Consider the following 19963-nt stretch of genomic DNA (forward strand, 5'->3'; position numbering starts at 1 on the left):
GAAATTCAAAGATGAAGATTTAATTCCAACGAGGCGTACGAGTTCAAGGTTTATTTCAGACTTCACTCTGTTTCAGCTTTTGTCCGCGTCAGGCGTGCCTCCTTCCTCCCGCAGCCCCCCAACCGGCTGGATGCTCGAGCCATTCGTTCCATCTTGGTTGGCCCCATGGCCCAGTGAGAGGTCTAGGCCTCCCTGGTAGGCATTCCCGCATGTGCGCAGCTGCTGGTGTAGGCCTTCCACGTCGCCTCGTGAACACCGTCCGTCCGATCAGTCTCTGCGCGGCCCAGATGGAACGGACTTGCCTCTCCTTTTGCGAATAAAATATCTGCCCCGTTTCAGAGCTGCGTGTCGCACGCACCTCCCCCGTGCCCTCCTCCCTGGGCTCTCCCCCCTCGTCACCTCCTGCACGCCGCATCTTCCGGCGCCGCTCCTAGTCGTAGGGCTCAGGCGGGGGAGGAGCATCGGGAGGATCGGGTCTGAGGCCAACTAGATTGGATTGGATCGATCCAGCTATTCGATCGAGGCGGAGAGGGCACGAACGAGCGGGCTTCGATCGTCTCGCCACCATGTTCTCGCGATCCTACACCAACCTGCTCGATCTCGCCAATGGGAATCTCTCGGCGCTCGACTACGGGGGCTCCAGCGGGGGTGGCGGCGGGCGGCCGCCGCGTCCGAGGCGGATGCAGAGGACGTTGACGACGCCGGGCACGCTGGCGGAGCTCGACGAGGAGCGCGCGGGGAGCGTAGCTTCGGACGTGCAGTCGTCGCTCGCCAACGACCGCATCATCGTTGTCGCCAATACGCTCCCCGTGCGCTGCGAGCGCCGACCTGACGGCCGCGGCTGGACATTCTGCTGGGACGAGGACTCGCTCCTGCTCCACCTCCGCGACGGCCTCCCCGAGGACATGGAGGTCCTCTACGTCGGCTCCCTCCGCGCCGACGTGCCAGCCGCCGAGCAGGAAGACGTCGCGCAGGCGCTCCTCGACAGGTTCCGCTGCGTCCCGGCCTTCCTCCCCAAGGACCTCTCCGACCGCTTCTACCACGGCTTCTGCAAGCAGACCCTCTGGCCGCTCTTCCACTACATGCTCCCCTTCACCTCCGATCATGGTGGCCGCTTCGACCGCTCCAACTGGGAGGCCTACGTCCTTGCCAACAAACTCTTCTCGCAGCGCGTCATCGAGGTCCTCAACCCCGAGGACGACTACATCTGGATCCACGATTACCACCTCCTGGCGCTCCCCTCTTTCCTGCGCCGCCGATTCAACCGCCTCCGCATCGGGTTCTTCCTGCACAGCCCCTTCCCATCATCGGAGCTCTACCGTAGCCTGCCCGTCCGTGACGAGATCCTCAAATCCTTGCTCAACTGTGATCTCATTGGCTTCCATACCTTTGATTACGCCCGCCATTTCCTCTCTTGCTGCAGCCGCATGCTCGGAATCGAGTACCAATCCAAGAGAGGCTACATTGGGCTCGATTACTTTGGCCGCACTGTGGGGATAAAGATCATGCCTGTTGGGATTAACATGATGCAGCTTAAATCGCAGCTCCAGCTTCCTGATCTGGAGTCGCGTGTTGCAGAGCTACGGAAGCAGTTTAACGGGAAGACTGTCTTGCTTGGTGTGGATGATCTGGACATATTCAAGGGGATTAACCTGAAGATTCTTGCGTTTGAGCATATGCTCAAGACACACCCAAAATGGCAGGGCCGAGCAGTGCTAGTGCAGATTGCAAACCCAAGGGGTGGTAGTGGTAAGGACGTGCAAGGATTAAAGGCTGAGATCGAGGAAAGTTGCACGAGGATTAATGAACAGTTTGGGCGGTCGGGGTATAGTCCCGTGGAGCTTGTTAATAGGACTTTGTCGAGTGTGGAAAGGATGGCATATTACACTGTGGCTGAGTGCGTCGTTGTTACTGCAGTGAGGGATGGGATGAACCTCACACCATATGAGTACATTGTGTGTAGACAGGGGATTCCTGGTTTGGATGGTGGTGATGCACCAAAGAGGAAGAGTATGCTAGTCGTGTCAGAATTCATAGGTTGCTCGCCATCATTGAGTGGAGCAATCCGGGTGAACCCTTGGAACATTGATACAACAGCAGAGGCAATGAACGAGTCCATTGCTTTGTCAGAGAATGAAAACCAATTGCGCCATGAGAAGCATTATCGATATGTCAGCACACATGATGTTGCCTATTGGTCTAAGAGCTATATTCATGATCTGGAGAGAAGCTGCAGGGACCATTTTAGGAGGAGGTGCTGGGGTATTGGACTTGGATTTGGATTTAGAGTGGTTGCTCTAGACCGCAACTTCAAAAAGCTTACTGTGGATTCTATTGTTGCTGATTACAAGAAGTCGAACAGCAGGGTTATACTTCTGGACTATGATGGAACTCTAGTACCACAAACTACGATCAATCGAACTCCAAATGAGACTGTTGTTAACATCATGAATGCTCTGTGTGCTGATAAGAAGAATGTTGTTTTCATTGTAAGTGGAAGAGGTAGGAGTAGCCTTGAGAAGTGGTTCAACTCTTGCCCTGAGCTTGGCATTGCGGCTGAACATGGTTACTTTATGAGGTATGCTCTCACTTAATTTTCTTGAATTTTCAATTACGATTATTACTTTTTTTAACATGTCTTGCATTGACTTTGCGCCTTCTGATACTTTCACTGGTACTTGTTTCCGGCTTCAAGTATAAACAAATGCAAAATCAACTATATTTCAGACACTCAGAAAAAATATATGAAAAAATAGAGTTCTGTGTTTTATGTAAGTATTAACAATATTATGGCATATGACGTGGTGATCATAGAACGATCATTTGAACAACCATTTAATTTCTCAGATCTTATGTTGTGGGGTACAGGATCATACTTCCATTGGTTTTCTGGGGACAGCAGATATCAATACATCATTCCATGTAGACCCATTCCTTGGGTAAAAGTAACAACATGCATCATCAATTATAAATTTGAATGTTGGTTCTGAATGTATATCAGATATTGCCACATCAACATCATCCAGATCACCAGTAGGGGAGCCTACAAATACTAAGACCATGACTAATATATTGACTTTACTTAAATGAGGATGAAATTACAGTAGAAAAAAGCAGTATATGTTTGTGGACCAATTCAAGAGTTCACAAAATGAGAGGATGTACCCTAGTAGTTCTCATGTTAGCCATGAGTCATGCATTGAAGCTGTAACTCCGTAAGTGCTTAAGAAAAGGGAAGGCTTCTTGTATAGAGCTGTGATTACCATGAAGTCTCTTGAATCTATTTGGTTGCACTTTGCACTTGTACTGTTAGGCATTTACCATGGATGGATTTTGTGCGGGAAACAGTGGGGGAGAAACCTACTGTCAATGGATCTACTGAGTACTTACCATTGCATGAACATTCATGTGTCAACCTCATCGGGCTAAACTTGGATAGGGAAACTTTCTTTCGGTTAGGGTGAAGTAAGACCAGTATGCATATGCAACTATACAACATGCTGATAAAAATTGGAAGATTTTTAGTACCATCAGTTGGTAGAAATTATTTCAGCAGCAACCATTAGGTGCAAGTCTCATAGCCCAGTCAAACAGTAATGCCAGTGAATGTTGAACTATATAACAGCTGGGAGACAAGTGGAATCAGTTCTTCATCCTGCATATAATTAACACGTTCTTAATTTTCAGTTTGTGCCTTGTTTAATGTTATTCTCTTTGTATTCATGGGGTTAATTTGAATTGAAATATTCAGTTCTATGGCAAGTTTCACCTCAACAGCTATTCCTTGTCAGGCGAACCAGAGATGAGCAATGGCAAATAAATAACCAGTGCTCAGAGTTTGGATGGATGCAAATGGCTGAGCCAGTAATGAACCTGTATACAGAAGCTACTGATGGATCGTATATCGAAACCAAAGAGAGTGCTTTGGTCTGGCACCACCAAGATGCTGACCCTGGTTTTGGATCTGCACAAGCAAAAGAAATGTTAGATCATTTGGAGAGTGTTCTTGCCAATGAGCCAGTCTCTGTGAAGAGTGGCCAACACATTGTAGAGGTTAAACCTCAGGTACTACTTTTCTCCATACATCATACATCTAGTATTTTGTAGTCCCTCAGAAGCAAAATACTGAATCTAGTATTGTGGAGATGAGCAAGCCATTATTTGTCAGTAGATGCTGATTTTCAGCGCAATATTATCTACCGTGATTTCTAGGCCACAATAATATAGAATCTAATGTCTCATCTTTATGTGTTGTGATCCTCCACTTGTGATAGTGAATTTTGCATGCTAACTTGTGAGGGGCCTATATATATTGACAGTGAATAATATACTAGTTCATTAAACAAATCCTGGATTCTTTCTGGAAACTGATTTCTTGTCTGGCAACCATTTACTTGCTGCCTTCCCAGAGTTCATAAAATGCTTCTGTTGGATTGCAGAGTGTCAGCAAGGGATTTGTCGCGGAGAAGATCCTATCGATGCTGACAGAGAATAAAAGACAAGCAGATTTTGTCCTCTGCATAGGTGATGATCGATCAGATGAGGATATGTTTGAAGGAATAGCTGATATTATGAGGCGGAGCATTGTTGATCCCCAAACCTCGCTCTATGCCTGCACAGTCGGCCAGAAACCAAGCAAGGCCAAGTATTATTTGGACGATACTAATGATGTTTTGAACATGCTCGAGGCACTTGCAGATGTATCAGAGGAGGTTGGTTCACCAGAAGAATCGGAGATACTTTCTCCGTCCGAGGAGGCATGATGAAGTCGTGTCGAAGAGCATATCTCATAGTCCATTGCAACCAGCAATCTTCTGTCTAAATTGAAGCCAAGTTCAGCTAGCTGGAATGCAACTTTAGCAATATACAGATAGTCAGATCAATGTCAATAACCTAGTGTTGGTCTAGTTTTGGTCTCTTTTACCGTTTGCCTTCTCGTAATTTTGGAGTATTTTTCACATTCTGTCTAGATAGAGAAATGACCTGGAGGGGAAAAAAATCCATGGTGGGTGTCTTTTCTAGACTTCTTTTTCTGTTAGTAGCAGGTAGTGTATGTAAGATTTGAGTGTTTCTGGAAGTTTATATACACTATAAGTCAAAATTAATAGATGAGCATTTGGGCCATTTTGCCTACTCCTACTTGCTCAAATATGCTAACGCTATGTTTGACCCATATTTTACTCCGTCCGTACCAAATTACTTGTTGCCAACAGACAAAAATTAGTACACAAAATTAATTTTACATTCAGACCCTCCAGATTTCAAAAAGTTTTTAGGCCGCACCCTCCGCCTCCCCCAGCTCTGCCTCCCCATAGCACGACGCCTCTGCCTCCCTACCGGGCTGCTGTGCTTCAGGCCGTGATCCAGCGTGACAGATCCAGGCGCCGGCGAGCAGGCAGGCCACGATCCAGTGCGATAGATCCACGTAGGCAGGCGCTGCTCTAGCGACCGCGCTCTTCTGCTGAGGAGGATGCATATCATGATCATGAGTTAAATCAAGAAGAGGATGCACATGTTGATGCAAATGAAGATCATGATCATGAGTTAAATCAAGAAGAGGAAGAGACATTTGTCAAAAAGAAGAAGAGGAAGATGCACATGTTGATGCAAATCAAGATCATGCAGGTAACTTGGGTACATAACCAGAGATTTTTTTTCTTCGAAATGGCAGTTATCTTGCATTCATTAAGAAAAGAGTTGCTCACTTAATTGGGGAAAACGGAGCAAAAACCAGATTGCTAGTTAATTATGGAGAACCGGCCAGAAACCATCACAACCGCTGAGCGGCACACATAACATACCCCACACACATCACTCCAGAGAGGGTCTCGTCGAGATAGCACGCATGCGTCATCGTCATCACTCCTCCCCTAGATTTGTGAACTTGCTCCATGTGTTGCAGGTGTTGATCAGCCAATAAGAAGAGAACTGCCATATGATCATAGATTTGTGCTTACGTCGCTGGAAGCACTGACCAAAGATAGAGAAATTGAGAAAAAGGACAAAGAGCTTGTTGCTAACCTTTTTGAAAGGATTGATATGGTTCACTAGAGGGAGGGGGGGTGAATAGGCAACTATCAATTTTTAGCTTTTCTTCACAAATTAGGTTTAGCAACAAATAAGTTGTCTAGATGTGCAACTAGGTGAACAACCTATATGATGCAAACAACCACAACAACAAGTGTAAGCAAATGATACAACACAATATAAACTTGCACAAAGTAAAGGGAAGAGATAACCACAAGTGGAGCCAGCGGAGACGAGGATGTGTTACCGAAGTTCCTTCCCTTTGAGGGAAGTATGTCTCCGTTGGAGCGGTGTGGAGGCACAATGCTCCCCAAGAAGCCAGTAGGGCCACCGTATTCTCCTCATGCCCTCACACAATGCGAGATGTCGTGATTCCACTAGTGGTGCCCTTGAAGGCGGCGACCGAACCTTTACAAATAAGGTTGGGGCAATCTCCACAACTTGATTGGAGGCTCCCAACGATACCACGGAGCTTCACCATGGTGGAATATGGCTCCGAGGTGACCTCAACCGTCTAGGGTGCTCAAACACCCAAGAGTAACAAGATCCGCAAGGGATTAGTGGGGGGAATAAAATTTCTCTTGGTGGAAGTGTAGATCCGGGCCTTCTCACCAATCCCTAGAAAATCAACAAGTTTGATTGGCTAGGGAGAGAGATCGGGCGAAAATGAGCTTTGGAGCAACAATGGAGTGTTGGGTTCCGTAGCAATAATTCAAAAGTTTCCTACGTGTCACCAAAATCAATCTAGGAGATGCTAGCAATGAGAGAGAGGGAGTGCATCTTCATACCCTTGAAGATCGCTAAGTGGAAGCATTACAAGAACATGGTTGGTGGAGTCGTACACGCAGAGATTCATATCGCGGTCGGTTCCGATCTAAGCGCCGAACAATGGTGCCTCCGCGTTCAACACACGTGCAGCCCGGTGACGTCTCCCGCGCCTTGATCCAGCAAGGAGGAGGGAGAGGTTGGGGAAGACAACTCCAGCAGCAGCACGACGGTGTGGTTGTGGTGGAGCAGTGTGGTTCTCCAGTAGGGCTTCGCCAAGCACTATGAAAGACGAGGAGGTGGATAGATAGGGCTGCGCCGAGAGAGAGAGAGAGAGAGACTTTCATGTATGGCAGCCCCAAAAACCCCACTATATATAGGAGGAGGGGAGGGGGAGGCAGCCTTAAATGGGATGGTGGGGGCGGCCAAGAGGGGGAGAGAGGGGGGCGCGCCCTAGGGTGGGCCTGTAACACCCACGATGTGGCTATATCTCCCACGTGTCGGAGCACGACTTAGAGGCATAACCGCATAGTAGGCATGTCGCAAGAGGGGTAATCTTTACACATCCCATGTATTGAAAAAGAAGGGATAAAGAGTTGGCTTACAATCGCCACTTCACACAATACATAAATATAACATTACATCATCCAGAATACAATCAAGGTCCGACTACGGAACCAAATAAAAAAAGACAACCCCTAATGCTAGATCCCGATCGCCCCGACTGGGCTCCACTAATGATCAACTGGAAACGAAACAACACAACAAACACGATCTTCATCGAGCTCCTCCTTGAGCTCGGTTGCGCCACCTACACTGGTATCATTGGCACCTGCAACTGGTTTTGGAAGTAATCTGTGAGTCACGGGGACTCAGCAATCTCACACCTGCGAGATCAAGACTATTTAAGCTTATGGGTAGGAAAGGGTAGTGAGGTAGAGCTGCAGCAAGCACAAGCATATATAGTGGCTAACATACGCAAATGAGAGCGAGAAGAGAAGTATTGCAACGGTCGTGAACTAGAAGTGATCAAGAAGTGATCCTGAAACTACTTACGTTCAAGCATAACACAAGAACCGTGTTCACTTCCCGGACTCCGCCGGAAAGAGACCATCACGGCTACACACGCGGTTGATCCATTTTAATAAAGTTAAGTGTCAAGTTCTCTACAACCGGACATTAACAAATTCCCATCTGCCCATAACCGCGGGCACAGCTTTCAAAAGTTCAAAAGCCTGCAGGGGTGTCCCAACTTAGCCCATCACAAGCTCTCACGGTCAACGAAGGATATTCCTTCTCCCAGGAAGACCCGATCACACTCAGAATCCCGATTACAAGACATTTCGACAATGGTAAAACAAGACCAGCAAAGCCGCCCAGATGTGCCGAAAAATCCCGATAGGAGCTGCACATATCTCGTTCTCAGGGCACACCGGATGAGCCAGACGTCGGGTTGGCATAGACCCTGGTTGCCCAGGGGGCGCCGGACATCGCTCAGGTTGGACCAACACTTAGAGAAGCACTGGCCCAGGGGGGTTAAAATAAAGATGACCCTTGAGTCTGCAGAACCCAAGGGAAAAAGGCTAGGTGGCAAATGGTAAAACCAAGGTTGGGCCTTGCTGGAGGAGTTTTATTCAAGGCGAACTGTCAAGGGGTTCCCATTATAACCCGACCGTGTAAGGAACGCAAAATCTAGGAACATAACACCGGTATGACGGAAACTAGGGCGGCAAGAGTGGAACAAAACACCAGGCATAAGGCCGAGCCTTCCACCCTTTACCAAGTGTATAGATGCATTAATTAAAATAAGAGATATTGTGATATCCCAACAAATATCCATGTTCCAACATGGAACAAACTCCAATCTTCACCTGCAACTAGCAACGCTATAAGAGGGGCTGAGCAAGCGGTAACATAGCCAAACAACGGTTTGCTAGGACAAGGTTGGTTAGAGGCTTGACATGGCAATATGGGAGGCATGATATAGCAAGTGGTAGGTATCGCGGCATAGAAAAAGAGCGAGCAACTAGCAAGCAAAGATAGAAGTGATTTCGGGGGTATGGTCATCTTGCCTGAGATCCCTCAAGGAAGAAGAATGAGTCCATGAAGAAGACAACCAGACGTAGTCGAACGGATCCTCACAAACGCGACGTTATCGGAACTAACCCGAAGAAGCAACACCGGAAAGATGCAAGCAACATAGTAAACAACCATCACATCAACATGGCATGATGCACAACCAAGTATGATGCATGTCCGGTTTAAATATGCATGGCATATGGGCAAAATTACACAAACATCATTTTAAACATGTTAAACATGGATGAAAGTTGGATATTATGAAACTAGGTGAAATTCTAGTCAAGTTACATACAAAGTTTGCTTTAAACCGATGCACGGTTAATTAGTTATGAGCATATCAATATAATGGCATATTCTGTAAATATGCAAAGGCCAGGAAAAGCAAAAATGTCCAAGGAAAAAAAACGTTCACGGGCTGAAACTGAACTGGCCCAACAGTGCATAGGGGGGAAACAGTGGCTGGGCTAAGGCTCACTTATAGGCCTTGGGCCGGTGGTGGAGCTGGGCAGGCCGTTGCTGCACTGCGTGCACGCGGGTGAGGTCGACCTGGTTAACACGCTCGAGGCAGCGAGCGCTGCTCGATCTGAAGCAGGGGACGAAGGGGAAGCAGCGATGCGGGACTGCGAAGGCGCTGCGGGCGGGCGTCCTCTGCTCGACTGGAAACAGAGTTGCGGCGGCGCTGGGGCTTGGCGAAGGAGAAGCCTCTCCGGCAAGGCGAGGACGGGGCAGAGGTACTTGGCGCGGCGGCGGAGCTGGCCCTGGAGCGAGGCGGCTCGGTCCCGTGAAGAAGGCGACCGGACAGGGGAGCTGCACGATTACATGCAGCAGGCGGCGGAGCACTTCCTCCGTGGGCTCCGGTGGCGCGGCCGGGCATGTGCGAGGAGGAGGCGCGGGGTTGCGGATCCGAATGGTGGGGCTGCTGGTCCTTGCTCCGGCTTGCAGAAGAACGAGCGGTGCCATGTCCCTGGGGCGTGCTGATGCTCGCCGGCGGTGACGAGCGCAACTCCTCGGGCTTCCTGCGAGACGGGACAGAGATGAGAGAGGGATGAGATACAGAGAGGAGGAAAAACGGAGGAAGGAGAGGGCGCGACGGGGCTCATCTGCTCGGGCTCCGATCTAGAATGGGCAGGGAGGCAGAGGAGGGTTGGATCGAGGGGAGGCCTCGGTTGGTGGGGAGAGATCGAGAGGATTTTCTTGGATCGGGGGTTTGATGTTGGTTGGTCCGGGAGGGATCCCGAGGAAAACAGGTGGAGTGGCGGCGTGGTGGGATCGATGGGACAAGACCCCTAGGATCTAGGATTGGACCTTATATTTATAGCAGATGAAATCGGTTTAGGGCGGTTAGGTCCCTCCGATCATAATCGGACGGAAGGGAAAAATAGGCTAGGTATCCCAAAAAGAAAAACGGAGACGTTTTGTAGGTGTATGGGGATGTTGTGTGTCCAACGGTGACAACTGACCAGGTCGGGTCCGGGGAAGTTTCGGACATGCACGCGAGGGGTCGGTTGGAACTTGTGGGCTGTGCAGAAGGGCTCGAGCTGAGAGAAGAGAAGAGAGAGAGGCCCGACGACTGTTTTCGGAGACCGAAAACGTCCGACGTTTGACCGGCTATATTGCCGCTATAGTTATCCGTTGGGGCATCAAACGAACTCCGAACGCGATGAAACTTGGCAGGCGGCCTACCTACAACATAAAAACACCGCATGCCAACTTTCAACCCATTTCGAGAACATTTTTCGGCCACTTATAAAATAATATTTCGGACGTGCCGCAGGTGCGTGCAAGGGTGTCTGGGCTCAGAACGGACAACGGAAAGAACTAGGAGACCGGGAGGGATGTAAGTTTTGAAAACAGATGATGCAATGCACATGATGACATGATGAAATGCAACACGCAAGCAAATGACAAGGCAACAACAACGAATAAGTGGAAGACACCTGGCGCGTCGGTCTCGAGGTGTTACAGGGCCTTAGGCCCATCTGCGCCTAAGGTTTCCCCCCTCTCCCCTTTTGCTGCGCCTTGGGCCTTGGCGGGAGGCGCACCAGCCCACTCAAGGGCTGGTCCCTTCCCACTCTTGGCCCATGCAAGCCTCTAGGGCCGGTGGCCCCTCCCGGTGGACCCCCGGAACCCTTCCGGTGGTCCCGGTACATTACCGGTGACGCCCGGAACAGTTCCGGTGTCCAAATCCTCATTTCCTATATATCATTCTTTACCTCTGGACCATTCCAGAACTCCTCGTGACGTCCGGGATCTCATCCGGGACTCCGGAAAACATTCGGTAACCACGTACATACTTTCCCTATAACCCTAGCGTCATCGAACCTTAAGTGTGTAGACCCTACGGGTTCGGGAGGCATGTAGACATGACCGAGACATCTCTCTGGTCAATAACCGACAGCGGGATCTGGATACCCATGTTGGCTTCCACATGTTCCACGATGATCTTATTGGATGAACCATGATGTTGGGGATTCAATCAATCCCGTATACAATTCCCTTTGTCTATCGGCATGTTACTTGCTCGAGATTCGATCGTCGGTATCTCTATACCTCGTTCAATCTCGTTACCAGCAAGTCTCTTTACTCGTTCCTTAATGCATGATCTTGTGGCTAACTCCTTAGTCACATTGAGATCGTTATGATGATGCATTACCGAGTGGGCCCAGAGATACCTCTCCATCATACGGAGTGACAAATCCCAGTCTCGATTCGTGCCAACCCAACAGATACTTTCGAAGATATCTGTAGTGCACCTTTATAGCCACCCAGTTACGTTGCGACGTTTGGTACACCCAAAGCATTCCTACGGTATCCGGGAGTTGCACAATCTCATGGTCTAAGGAAATGATACTTGACATTAGAAAAGCTTTAGCAAACGAACTACACGATCTTGTGCTATGCTTAGGATTCGGTCTTGTCCATCACATCATTCTCCTAATGATGTGATCCCGTTATCAATGACATCCAATGTCCATGGTCAGGAAACCATGATCATCTATTGATCAACAATCTAGTCAACTAGAGGCTTACTAGGGACATATTATGATCTATGTATTCACACATGTATTACGGTTTCCGGTTAATACAATTATAGCATGAACAATAGACAATTATCATGAACACGGAAATATAATAATAACCACTTTATTATTGCCCCTAGGGCATATTTCCAATGTGGAGCTTGGGGGAAAAGAGGTGAGTCTTCTTGGAGAAGAAGACCTCTTTTATAGTAGGGGAACTCATCCAACCATTATCCCCTCTTCAGCCCGCACCGAGCGGTGCTACTGCTTAGTGGAGTGGTACTACTGCTGGTAGCAGCGGTACTATCGCGACCACCAACGGTACTACCACGAAGACTGAGAGCAGAGGCATACGAGGGAGAACAAAAGAGAGAGAGAGAGGGTTTGGGATGCACTAGTAGTGGTGGTAGCCGCGGTACTACCGCTCACGAGCGGTACTACCACTGCTACTGCCGCCACTACTGCCGCACGACCAAACACTAGGAGAGACGGCCTCGAATCGAGGCAGTAGCAGTGCCGAACCAGGACTGTACTGCCATCGATGCACCCGAGCGGACCATAAGCGGTACTACCGCTCTGACGGCGGTACTACCACTAGGACCTCACAATCTCCACTTCCGTCGAAACGGTAAACTCCAAGGAGAGGAAAGGAGCTGGGGTGCAAAAATGAAGTGTACGTGTTGATTCCACCCTAGCCTTTCCAATGCGTACCCCCTCTTGATAGTACGGTGTCTCCTACGACTCAAGTCCACCAAAACCGAAACGAAAGAGACCACATCGTCTTCATTTAAAGCTTTGAGGGGAAAGAATCATCTCGTGCCAATGAATGAATCTCTGAAATAGTCAACGCACACGATTAGTCCGCAAAAGCATTGTCATCAATCACCAAAACTACTTAGAGAGAGACATGCCCTAACAATCTCCCCCCTTTTGGTGGATTGATGACAACACGAGATTTGCACAAAGGAATGACATGAGAATAAGCGAATCCCAGAGACTACAAAATATAGACGGGCTGCCCCTAGATGTGTGCACTTAATTAGAGGTGCCTTTGGAATGCAAAGTACACACATTAGGATCAACACTCACCCTATATTTTATAGCCTGAGAACACTAGCATCTAAACTAAGGGACAAAAGAGCTAGGAGCAATAGAGTAGTACGAGAGCAAAAAAAAGACATATGAGATAAGCATGAAACTCACAAACTACTAAAGTACTCGACATACATAGATTATAATAGGATAGGGTAGCATATGTCTCACACCATATGATAGGGTACCAGGTCTCACGAGCACAAACCAAACCAAGGCAAATGATGAGAAAAGAGTTTGCGAGAGAGAAAGACAAGGCAAATAAGACACTCGCAACTCGACAAATCCCTAAACTCTCGTCCGCTCCTCCGTCATCGGCAGGGGGCTGCTCGGTGTCTGAGTCTGTCCAAGGGCAGTGCTGCTGAACCCACTCCTCCTCATCGGTGATCTTGCCCTCAGATCCGCTGGCAACTGTCGCACCAAATTGATGCATGAGCTCCTTGTGGCGGCTCCTGGCCTTCTTCTCAGACACATGATCCATATACTATCCATGAGACTCCATGCAGAAAAGCTTCTTCATGTTACGCTTGATCTTCTTTGCCCATGAGGGTTCCGCTCCAAAGGGCACATAGTCCTCATCATCGTCAGCATTAGCCTTTGCCTCAACCTCGTCAGCTCCTGACGGAATCCCATACTTCGGAACCGAAGTGCCCCAGTTCTCCTTATTCCTCAGACACTTAACCTCATGAGGGATCAACTCGCCAGTCTCCAGCACGACACCAGGATAAGTGTGCTCCCAAGCCTTCTCAATAAGCAACATGATAAAAGGAGCATAGATGGGGCACTTGCGCTTAGAGATAGCGGAGACAAGCTCAGACCACATGACATGAGAGATATCCAAGGATTCTCTAGAGTTTTCTTTCTTCTCATGCTGACAGAAAAGTAACATGTCCACGAGAAACGAGTGAACCATATCCAAGTTCCCAATGCGAGGGAAAAGAGTCTCCCTGAAGATGCGATGAAGGATGTCCAGAAAGGCAGACAACTCCTAAGTCTCCTTCTGCGTCTCGGGGTTAATCTTCAAAGTGCAGTAAGGCCAGAGAGATTGCTTGTGAGTATAAGTTGCATTGCAGTGAGGACGAAAGCCAATCGGGCTCTCAAGCCCGTTATCTTCAATCCCAAGTAATTCCATGAACGCCTTCCATTTGACAGAGAGAAGTTTGCCATTTTTCATCCAAGTCAAAGATCTTTCCTCATCAGTGCCAAGATGGACCGTGGCATAAAACCGAGCCACCAAATCCACATCAAAGTCCTTTCTGAACTCCATGATCCTAAGAATATTCAGCTGAGTACACATCTGCAGAGCTTCGCCAAAGTAGGCAGGATCCTTATCCATATAGCCAATGTCGATGGAGCGGACATCAACATAGAGATTCTTCGTCACTTTGATCACATCAAAATAGATTGCCCACTGAAAACGGTTCCAGAAAGGATGGACTTGGGCTCATAGGGATTGTGCCAACGCCTCTCCCAGAACTCCTTGGCAGTCATCTCAGTCACGGACTTGGGCTTCGGCTTGGGCTTCTTCGCAGTACTCTTGGAAGGCTGTTGGGACTGAGTTGGCGGAACACTTGAAGAAGGAACACTTGAAGAAGCAGCCGCTGCCTCAGAGGTGCAATAGTGCTTTGAAACAGAACGCCCGGGGTTGACATGACGGACAGGACACTCCGAAGGGCCATCACCTGGAACCAAACACACGAACACGAGAAACAACACGAAAGAACGAGCATAAGCCACCAGAAAAAGCAACAAGGATCAATAGTTGGTACTGGTATGGTGGAAGTTGGCATCCAACGGTAGTACCGTGATCCGGAAGCGGTAGTACCGTCCAAGCGGTAGTACCGCTTCGGGAGAGCAGTAGTATCGCTCCAGGTGGGGGATGGCGGTTCCCCTACTGCCGCGGCCAAATCCGGTACTGTCGGGATGCCAAATTCAAAAATAAACCTACCAAACATCAATCCAAACAGTCTAGTAGCCTTCACCATCCTAATCAAGCCTCGATTTGGCCAAAAATCGATGAATGCAAAGCCTGTTGCCCCTAAAGCCTAGATCTAAAATCTAGAAGCAAAGAGAAAGAGATCGGGGGCAATACTAGCATCCATGGCTAGAGGAAGGGGTGGGGATTGATCCCACCGGAGGAAAAGGTGAAGGATGGCCCGAAGGAGGCGACCCACCGGCGCCCTCCCGCAGCGAGTTTGTCACTGTCGCACGAAGAAGACGAGAGGGTCGAGTGAATGGGTATGGGGGAGAAAGAAACTCCCCCTACCCAACATAACCCCTAGTCCCACCCCGCAGCGGTAGTACCGCTTGGGTGGGCGGTCGTACCGCTTGATGTCAATAAGCGGTAGTACCGCGTGCCCCCAATGGTAGTACTGCCTAGCCAACAACTCAAAGACTAGACAGATAACAGTCTTAGCTCAAGCAAGGAGAACACACGAAGAGGCGAGGGGGAAAACACAAAGGCAGGGCACAACTAGGACAGAAAAACACCCACGAGAGGATAAGAGACCAAAACGACACAACTCTCAAAGAGAGGGCGGTGGCCGAGGCCACCTATGTTTGAGTCAAGTGGTATGGCGCCGCGAAGATTTTAACCTTCGACCCATGACCAAAACTCATCTTTGAATCACAAGTACCATAAAAATGGCTAATGTGAAAGATGTGATCAATTTATGCATAATGAGGGGGAGTTCATTGAGAGAACAATACTCCCCCTATATCCATGCCTACATCTAGAACAAGATATACTGATGAGTGCGGTGGGGTGTGCCTAGATTCAAGCCACATTGCTCGAATCAATGATATTTAGCTCATGCCTTAACTCGCGAAATCTTGCTTCATCTAGAGGCTTCATGAAAATATCCGCTAGTTGCTCTTGAGTGTTGATGTAGATGATATCAATATCTCCCCGCTTGATGTGACCCCTAATGAAATTATGACGAATCTCAATATGCTTCCTCTTGCTATGTTGCACCAGGTTGTGAGAAATATTGATAGCACTTCCATTGTCACATAGAAGAGGCACTTTGTCACAAGTGACATCGTAATCCTTTAAAGTTTGCCTCATCCATAGCAATTATGCACAACAACTTGCGGCGGCTACATACTCGGCCTCGGTGGATGAGAGAGATATACAATTTTGCTTCTTTGAAGACCAACTCACCATAGAGCGGCCAAGGAATTGGCACCCTCCGGAAGTTGACTTCCTATCCACACAATCTCCTGCCCAATCTGAATCCGAGTAACCAATGAGATCAAAGCTTACTCCTTTGGGGTACCATAAGCCAAGGGGTATGATCCAAATATCGAAAGATTCGCTTGACTGCCACATAGTGGCTTTCCTTAGGTGCGGCTTGAAACCGTGCACAAATTCCCACACTCAACATGATATCCAGTCTAGATGCACAAAGGTAAAGCAACGATCCAATCATGGAATGATATACCTTTTGATCCACCGCTTTACCATTGGGATCACTATCAAGCTTGCATTTGGTGGGCATTGGAAACTTGACCGATTTGACATCATCCAGCTTGAATTTCTTGAGCATGTCTTGGGTGTACTTGGATTGGTTGATGAAAGTTCCTTCTCTTCTTTGCTTGATTTCGAACCCGATAAAGAACTTCAACTCTCCCATCATAGACATCTTAAACTTCTCGGTCATTAGTGCAGCAAAATCATCATTGAAAGATTTGTTAGGAGAACCAAAGATAATATCATCAACATATAGTTGGCATATGAACAAATCCCCTTTGACCCTCTTAGTAAAAAGAGTGGGATCGATTTTCCCAATTTCAAACCCACGATCTTGCAACAACTCGGTAAGGTGCTCATACCACGCACATGGAGCTTGATTAAGGCCATAGAGCGCCTTTTTGAGTTTGTATACATGAGTGGGGAATTTGGGATCCTCGAATCCCGAAGGTTGTTTGACATATACCAACTCATTCAAAGGACCATTAAGAAATGTACTTTTCACATCCATTTGTTGCAATTTAAAGTCATGATGAGAAGCATAAGCAATCAACATGCGAATGGATTCAAGACGAGCAACTGGGGCAAATGTTTCACCGCAGTCGATACCCTTGACTTGGGAGTAGCCTTGTGCCACCAACCTTGCCTTGTTTCGAACAACCACACCATTTGCATATTGCTTGTTCTTGAAGATCCATTTGGTTCCAATGACATTATGTTCCTCCGATGGCCTTGGTACTAAATCCCAAACTTGATTGCGCTCGAAGTCATTGAGTTCATCGTGCATTGCCTCAAGCCAATCCTCATCATCAAGTGCCTCATGTAACTTTTGGGGTTCAACACACGAAACAAACGCGTGATGCTCACAAAAATTTGACAATTGTTTGCGAGTAGTTACCCCTTTTCTCAAGCTTCCAAGCACATTCTCCCTGACAAGTTGTTGATGCTTTAGCTTGGAAGCCACTTTAGCGGCACAGCGCTCCAAAAGTTCCTCAATGGGCATTTGAGGATCATCTTGCACATCTTGACCACCGTCTTGAGTTTGCTCTTGATCGTGAGCACCGTCTTGAGCTTTCTCTTGACCTTGAGTTGGCTCTTAATCTTGCACATGTTGAGCACCGTCTTGAGCTTGCTCTTGACCTTGAGCGGGCTCGGAGGCATGAACTTGATCTTGGGCATCATTTGGCACATCACCACCTCCATGGGGTTGATCTTGCCCTTGATCTTGTTCATTGGGTCGAGTGCCTTCATTTTGCTCTTCGGAAGCATGTGGGCCTAGTGTAGGTGATGGCTCCACTTGAGTAGAGCATTGTCATTCTCCTTCGGCCACAAGGGGTTCCTCAATGGGGAGTATTTGACCAATCCCCATTCTTCTTATGGCTTGAGGAGGAATTTCATCACCTACATCACAAAGACCACTTTGCTCCACTTGGGAGCCGTTATTCTCATCAAACTCTATGTTACACGTCTCCTCAACGAGTCCGGTGGACTTGTTTAGGACACGGTAAGCATGAGAGTTTGTAGCATAACCAACAAATATGCCCTCTTGAGCTCTAGGTTCGAATTTAGACAAACGAACACCCTTCTTGAGAATGAAACACTTACAACCGAACACCCGGAAGTACTTGAGATTGGGCTTGTTGCCAGTAAGTATCTCATATGGAGTCTTGTTCAAGCCTTTGCGGAGGTAGAGCCTATTGGATGCATGGCATGCGGTGTTGACGGCTTTGGCCCAAAAGTTATACGGAGACTTGAATTCCACCATCATGGTTCTTGCCGCATCCATCCACGTCCGGTTCTTCCTCCCCGCCACACCATTTTGTTGAGGGCTATAGGGTGCGGCATATTGGTGCTTGATCCCCTCGTCACTAAGAAACTCATCCAAGGTGTAGTTCTTTAACTCGGTGTCGTTGTCACTTCTAATCATCAAGATCTTTGCATTATGTTGACGTTGAACTTCATTTGCAAAGTTGATGACGGTTTGTTGAGTCTCACTCTTCCTCTTGAAGAAGTATACCCATGTATATCTTGAATAGTGATCCACAATCACCAAGCAATACTTTCTTCCACCAAGACTATCAAAGGATGGAGGTCCAAAGAGATCCATGTGAAGGAGCTCCAAGGGCCTCTTTGAATAGATGATAGTTGTGGGACGGTGAGCCGTTTCATGAAGCTTTCCTTCAATACAAGCACTGCAAGCACGGTCTTTGGCAAAACACACATTTGTTAGTCCACGGACGTGACCCCCTTTGAGGAGACTTTGCAAAGATCTCATATTGACATGGGCTAGTCGGCGGTGCCAAAGCCAACCCACATCAACTTTAGCCATTAGACAAGTCACGATCTTAGTGGGGCGCTCCGAAAAGTTCACCACATAGAGACCGTTCTCGACATGCCCAACAAAGGCTACTTTAAGAGTCTTGATCCACAAAAGGGCCACGGTATCAAGATCAAAGAATGTTGTAAAGACCATAAGTGCAAGTTGACGAATGGAAAGTAAATTGTATGCAAGGGACTCAACAAGCATGAATTTCTCAATAGTTAAATCTTGAGAGATGACCACCTTGCCAAGTCCCAATACCTTAGGAGTTGAGGCATCACCAAATTGGACATGGGTGGGCATAGATGGAATTGGATGCACATCCACCACCAAGTCCTTGCTCCCGGTTATATGATTTATTGCTCCACTATCAAGCAACCATGACACTCCACCGGAAGCAAACTCCTACAATAGATCAATGCTTGGATTTAGGTACCCATTCTTGAATGGGTCCTTTGAGGTTAGTGACAAGGGTCTTAGGAACCCAAATAGACCATTCAATGTACTCATAATAAGAACCAACAAATTTAGCATAGACATGTCCATCAGGAGCATGGCATAAAACATAAGAGGGGTTAAAGTCGTCGGATTTGTTGGTTGGAGTGGTTTTGCCCTTCTTGGCTCCACCATCCACTTCCTTGTTCTTCTTCTTCTTCTCATGAGTACCCTCACCCGCCTTGACAAACGTCTTCTTGAGCGAAGGAGGTTGTTTGGTATTCTTCTTCTTCTTTTTCTTCTTCTTCACCTTGTATGCAAGATACAAGGCCTTTCTCAAGTTGCTCTTTCAACTTAGCATTTTCCTCCACAAGATGCGCATGCTCACAACAAGGGTTAGTAGCATGGACATTATCAATTAGAACAAAAGGAGGACAAGTGGAAATCTCCTTGGTTAGCTTCACTTGGAGTTGATCATGAGACTCTTTAAGAGAGGCATGAACACCCTTCAAGACCTTGTGAGCCTTGTCAAGTGTATCAAACTCTTCCTTGAGTCTAGCATGGCCAACCCCAAGTTCGGCTTTCTCGGATTTAAGCAGACGAGTAAGAACAATAGCATAATCAAGATATTTTTGCAATTTAACATGACCAACATTGTGTGACTCCTCAAGAGTCAAACGAAGATCTTGCTCTTCCTTTAGAGCAATGGAAAGATTCACAATTTCATCGGCATAGTCACGACTATGCTCC

General features: G+C 47.8%; 1 protein-coding gene across 1 annotated transcript; it reads left to right on the forward strand.

Annotated features, from left to right (window-relative positions):
* The first annotated feature begins 353 nt into the window (after window positions 1-353).
* Window positions 354-5133, forward strand: LOC119302301 (probable alpha,alpha-trehalose-phosphate synthase [UDP-forming] 7). Its single transcript, XM_037579336.1, has 3 exons — window positions 354-2578; window positions 3792-4065; window positions 4440-5133. Exons 1-3 carry the CDS (start codon window positions 567-569, stop codon window positions 4761-4763), a joined length of 2610 nt encoding a protein of 869 aa, XP_037435233.1. The 5' UTR covers window positions 354-566; the 3' UTR covers window positions 4764-5133.
* The last annotated feature ends 14830 nt before the right edge of the window (window positions 5134-19963 follow it).

This window comes from Triticum dicoccoides, chromosome 5A (assembly GCF_002162155.2).
Source record: "Triticum dicoccoides isolate Atlit2015 ecotype Zavitan chromosome 5A, WEW_v2.0, whole genome shotgun sequence".
NCBI classification, from domain to species: domain Eukaryota; kingdom Viridiplantae; phylum Streptophyta; class Magnoliopsida; order Poales; family Poaceae; genus Triticum; species Triticum dicoccoides.